Below are 5,713 nucleotides of genomic sequence, written 5' to 3'. Positions count from 1 at the left end.
CCCCCCCCCCCCCCCCCCCCCCGCCCTCGGGCCGGTTCTCAGCTCCCACTTCAGAAGGTAGTGCTGCCGGGGCGGGGCTGGCCGTTTGGCTGTTTGGGACTTTGCCTGTTTTCCCGGAGGTGGAGATGAGCTGGCCGGTGGAGGGGGGGCGCGCTGTGGTCCTGGCGCCTCCCCAGGGGGATGGGGCCTTCCGGTTCCAGGCACTTCCACCCGCCAGCCCCCCTCGCTCCCTGTGGCCACCGAGAGCTCCCCGCTGCCCACATCCACCCCCCCCCCCCACAACAGATGGCAGGGGCCGTGGGGAGGGGACAGCTGGGGCCTTGAGAGGGGGCTGCCTCGTGATGCGAAGGTCAGGGGGAGGGGTCCACACTGGGGGGGGGGGGTGGGAAGTCAGATTGAGGGTGCAGACCCCCACCCCCAGCCCACACCTGCGAGGGAGGGGGCCTTGGCCCCGTTCCTCTGGCCTGGCCGCTGACGGGGTCTCGAGCTGCAGTGTTCCCAGGGCCCAGGCTGGTAGGGGCGGCCAGCGCCTGCACTCAGCTGCCCTCGTGGTTCTGCAAGTTAGCACAGGCGGCCCCTCAGACCTGAGGCTAAAAGCTGCTTTCCAGCGTTGGCAAACATTCCAAAACCACCTGAAGGGCTCTTGAGGCCTCGGAAGCCTGGAAACGCATGTGGTCTCCTGGCCAGGCTCCCTGGGGCAGGGCAGTGCCCCTCGGGGAAGCTCGGTGCCTGTGGGGGTGGGGCACAGCTCAGTGCCCACACCCAGCTGTTATCCCCCGGGCCAGACAGCTGGGGAAGGGGGTTCTTCTCCCAGAGCGCCCCATCCCCCACCCGCTTGGGTGGGCCCTTCCCTGGTGAGGAGGGGGGTTGCCGGCACCCTCGTCTGGCATCCTGGACATCTGAGGGAACTCCAGAGGGCTTCCTAGAGGAGGCAGCCTCGTGGTGCTGAGCAAGGGGGCTGCTGTAGCCCTGAGGCCCTGGGGTTCCGTAGCTCAGGCCTGGAGTCTTAACAGAGGCCTCTGAAATGCACGTGTGTGTTTTCGGACGTTCGGAAAGAGAACGGCAGAGTCAAAACTTTCAATAGTCTTCGAATCTTTTCCCGAAAACGTGTGTAGCCACGAATACAGGTGTTTAGTGCCTGAGGCTGTCTCGGGTCGCTCCAGTGCCGGGACAGGGACCAGGCACAGGACATGCTCATCCCGCTGGTGGCCCAGCTGATGAGCTTCAGTGTGTTTGCAGTGATGTGAAGGGGGGTCCTCCCAGAGGAAGGGGGTGCTCGGTGACGGCAAAGGTCTTAACCCTGAGGACGGCACAGCCCAGGATGGGGAGGTGGCCCTGTCGCAGCCGGGGCCACCTCCTTTGAGCACAGGGTGTCACTCCCAGGCCCCCGGGGAGAAGGGGCCGTCTAATGAGGCGCGTCCACTTGGGAAGGTGTCTTGATTGCTGTTCATCAAGGACCGAGTCGCTCCTGGTGCTACTCAGCCGTGTCCAACCACCTCAGAGGGGCCCCAGTTTTGCACACACTCTTGCGGGCCTCCAGTTAGGACCAGGGGCTCTGGGCCAGTAAGGGTTTGGGGGGGAGGAAGGAACAGAGAAACCTTGGGAAAGACCCTGTGTTTCCTGGAAAGGGAGGAATCTAGCTGGTTCTCTGCAGGTGTATGCAAATTGTATGCAAATCATCAAGGTGGCAGCTTCTGGTCAATTGAAGCCCCTGGGAACTCCAGGAGGGTGGACCCCCTTCCACTGAGCTAGGCCCCCCCTCTGAGCAGGGAGCCTCCTGGCCAGGGCTACAAACTCAGACGCTTCCGAGGGGCCTGCAGTAGCATAAACGAATCGAGAGGGTTTTTTAAACATCTACCAAAACGCAAACAAGCCTGTAAGCGGGTATCTTGGAGCCACAGGCCTGGGAAGGGCAGGGCTCAGGAATCCCGGACCTTGCCTTCCACCCGCCGCTGGGTTCCCCCGTCCCCCTGCCTGGCGAGTCCCCCCAGTGTCCACATGGCCCAGGCGCTATCGTGGGATTGTCACACAGCCCAGGAAGTGGGCATGAGCACCAGTTGGCTGTTCAAGACACTGAACCCCAAGGGGGGACTCCCCCCGAACAAGGGCAGCAGCGCCTCCCTGTCTCCTAGGGCCCCGCACGGATGGTAGAGGTGACTGGGGCTTGAGACGGGGCTGTACTTGTGTCCGTGCTGAAGGGTCGCCTTGCTTCCTGCCTCCTGCTTGGCTCAGGGAACCCCGACCAGGGCGCTTTCGGGCAGAGCCGTCCCCTGACGGTGCCGCCACGGCGTGCTTCATCCAACACCTGTGTCAGGTGCTGACGGGGCATTTTCCACACTCTGACTCATTCTGTGCTCACATTCCCAGGCGGGGAATCAGCCCAGAGGGCTTGAGTGCAAATGCACAGCAAGTGGCCTCAGAGTCTGGGCTCTTACATGCTGTGAATGTGCAGCTCGTGACCAGAGTCCTAACACCGGAGCCTGAGGCTATGCTCTTCTCAGTGTGGGTTTCAGACCTTAGGTCTTCGACTCTTGCCTCCCAAGGGCCTGAATTTGGCCCATGCCACATGTAGTAACCTTTGTAGAATTTCACTTTCTTAAGTGTCCCCTGGGCATCTCCTGGCTCAAGAGAAGTGAGGTGGGGCAGGCTGCTGTGAGCAGTCGTACAGGTTGTGCACTGCTCAAGCTCACCCCTTCTAAGAGGCATCAGGTTTATTCAGGCGCTTCTCCGGCATCGGCCCGTAAAGTAACTTAAAGAAGGAACACGAGGTGCCTTGTGGGCTAATGGGGGGCTGGGGTCAGGGTGGTGTTGATCAGGGCTGGGAGAGGCCTGCCCCTCACCTCAAGGGCCCATAGCTCTTCTTGTGGGGCTGAGCCCTCCCCCCACCCACTCCGCCGCTCACCCTGCTCTCTCCTCTCAGGAGTGGCTGAGCAGATTTGGCTACCTGCCCCCAGCCGACCCCACAACAGGCCAGCTGCAGACACAGGAGGAGGTGTCCAAGGCCATCGCCGCCATGCAGCGGTTCGGGGGCCTGGAGACCACCGGCATCCTAGGTCAGTCCTCTAGGGGCGCGGGGGATGGGCGCTCCAGGAGCCTGGTTTCCCCTAACTCCCCCGCTCCGGGGGCCCTTTGTGGGGCTGTGGTTAGGGACGGGTCCCCGCTGTCTCTGGGGGCAGGACCAAGGATTCTTGCCACGTGGGACCCTGTCAGCACACCCCGCCCCTGGATGTGGGCACAGTGATGGGCGCGTGTGTGTCCGTTGCACCCAGACCCACCTCCCCCACTACGCGGTCTGCACTTAAGCCCACCCTTGGTCCCCACTGAATCTTGTCCCCTGGAAGCAGCGGATCTGTGCTGCCGAAACCGCCAGCTTTCCACGGGAAACCAGAAACCTGGGGTGGTTATGTGAGCGCCCCGCTTTTCACACGTTGGGGGCACATTCCGGTTTTGTGGAGGCCCTCCTGGGGGCTGACAGATCACAGCTGTCCCCGGGCCTCTGCAGAGGTGGACACGCCCGTGTCACCACAGAGCCGGTCAGGTGTGGGTCCCGGGATATCGGACCGGCAGATCGGGGCCGAGCCGTGCCCGCCTGGCCAGGGCCCCGCCAGTGGCCGACCTGACCGGTCCAGGCCCTGTCGTAGTTCACACGTGCTCCGAGCGACCCCTGTCCTGGTCCTGCACGCGTGCCTGGCAGTGAGGCCCCGCCCCCACCCGACCCGGTCCCCGGGGGAGCAGGGCGTGGGGCCTGAGCCCGGTGCCACCTCTAGGGGACTTGACCCCACCCTCCCCCACAGACGAGGCCACCCTGGCGCTGATGAAAACCCCTCGGTGTTCCCTCCCCGACCTCCCAGCTGCGGCCCCGGCCCGAAGGAGGCGCCAGGCTCCGGCTCCCACCACGTGGAACAGGAGGAGCCTGTCGTGGAGGTGGGCGGGGGGCGGGGGGTGGGGAGGGGGGCGGCTCTGCCCGGACGGGACCGTCCTGGTCCCCTTTCCTGGGGGCCCGCCTAAACCAGCGCCCACGGCCCGGCCCAGCAAGACGGGGGGGGGGGGGGGGGGCGGTCCTCAGCGCTGGAGGCCGTGGTCCCAGCCTCCCCTCCCCCCACGCGGCCACCGCCCCGCCTGCCTGTGTGGCCTTGTCTCAACCTTTACCTTAACATCGTCTGCAAAACCCTGTTTCCAGATACGGTCCCCGGCGGGCTGGGTAACCCTGGGGAGGGGGCGCCGGCCGGCCAGACCCCAGGCTCTGACCCCGCCCGTCCTAGGGTCCGCACGTTCCCGCGGGACTCGCCCCTGGGCCGGGACACCGTGCGCGCCCTCATGCACTACGCCCTCAAAGTCTGGAGCGACATCACACCCCTCAACTTCCACGAGGTGGCGGGCAGTGCCGCGGACATCCAGATCGACTTCTCCAAGGCCGACCACAACGACGCCTACCCCTTCGACGGCCCGGGTGGCGCGGTGGCCCACGCCTTCCTCCCCGGCGACCAGCTCTCCGCGGGGGACGCCCACTTCGATGACGATGAGTCCTGGGCCTTCCGCTCCCCAGGTGCGTGGGGCTGAGGCCACAGGTCCCGGGGGCCCCCCTCCCACTCGGGCCTCAGGGACCAGCAGTGACACCCACCCCCACCCCCACCCCCGCTGGGGCCTCGGCACTAACTGCACGGAACCGGCCCGTCGAGGACCTGGGCCTCCAGCGTGATGGGAACGCCCGTCGCCTCACACCCCCTCCCCGCGGGTGCCCGGCCTGCGCACGCGAGCCAGCCCCCTCCGGTCACCCTGGCCGTCCCTCCCCTGACCCCCCGGCTCCCCGTGTTCCCAGACACCCACGATATGGACCTGTTCGCGGTGGCCGTCCATGAGTTTGGCCACGCCATTGGGCTGAACCACGTGGCAGCCACGAGCTCCATCATGCAGCCGTACTACCAGGGCCCCGTGGGCGACCCTCTACACTACAGGCTCCCCTACGAGGACAGGGTGCGCGTCTGGCAGCTGTACGGTGAGTCTGCCCCCCAGAGCCGGGCCCAGGGCGCCCCGGGGACGGAGCCAGAAACGTGGGGCTCCCCGGCCCCAGGACCCCACGGGATGGCTCTTTCTGTCCTGCTCGTCTCCCTGCGCTCAGCGTCCAGGCCTCGCGTGGCCCGAGCGGCTCCCTGACGTGTGTGGGACGAACAAACGGGTGGTCTTTCGCGGGGGGCCCCGGGCTGCAGGCGCCCTGCAGGCCTTTGAACAGGGCCTCAGAACAGGGCAGGATCCCCGTCCGACCCCCAGGTAGCTTCAGCTTGTGGCAACTGGCACGGACTTGCCCCCGGCCCGTGCAAAGTACATACGTGCACTGAGGCGTCCGGTATTTATGGCCCGGGAGGTCGGACCTGCTGTCCCCACTTAGAGATGGGAAGGCTGAGGCCGGGGGGCACCCTGGCGGCCGACAGAGCCAGGACTGAACCCAGAGCTCGGGGACCTGCTGTGCTGGGGACGCCATCAGGCACTTGCATAGAAGGAGGCCCCATCAGGGAGCAGGCGTGGGCCTGGGGTGCAGGTAGTGGTGACATCCCCGTGGTTCCCATGTCCCTGCCCCGACCCCCGGGTGCCCCCCATGACCCCCGGGTGCCCCCTATACCCCAGTCTGCCCCTCATGACCCCAGTCTTCCCCCCCATGACCCCCAGATGCCCCCCATGACTCCAGGCTGCCCCCCATGACTCCCAGGTGCCCCCC

General features: G+C 66.0%; 1 protein-coding gene across 1 annotated transcript in view; it reads left to right on the top strand.

Moving 5' to 3' along the window:
• MMP17 (matrix metallopeptidase 17) overlaps window positions 1-5,713 on the top strand; it is a gene marked incomplete at its 5' end in the record, with an annotated part of 22,645 nt that overhangs the window by 6,287 nt on the left and 10,645 nt on the right. Inside the window, 4 exons of the mRNA XM_040464148.1 lie at window positions 2,921-3,053; window positions 3,795-3,924; window positions 4,263-4,546; window positions 4,820-4,996. Of these exons, the coding sequence (XP_040320082.1) occupies window positions 2,921-3,053; window positions 3,795-3,924; window positions 4,263-4,546; window positions 4,820-4,996 (724 nt within the window). The remainder of the gene's footprint in view (window positions 1-2,920; window positions 3,054-3,794; window positions 3,925-4,262; window positions 4,547-4,819; window positions 4,997-5,713) is intronic.

This window comes from Herpailurus yagouaroundi, unplaced genomic scaffold (assembly GCF_014898765.1).
Source record: "Herpailurus yagouaroundi ecotype Mexico unplaced genomic scaffold, PumYag 437, whole genome shotgun sequence".
NCBI classification, from domain to species: domain Eukaryota; kingdom Metazoa; phylum Chordata; class Mammalia; order Carnivora; family Felidae; genus Herpailurus; species Herpailurus yagouaroundi.
Note: the sequence above shows the minus strand (reverse complement) of the source record. Positions and strands in the feature narration are given on the sequence as shown.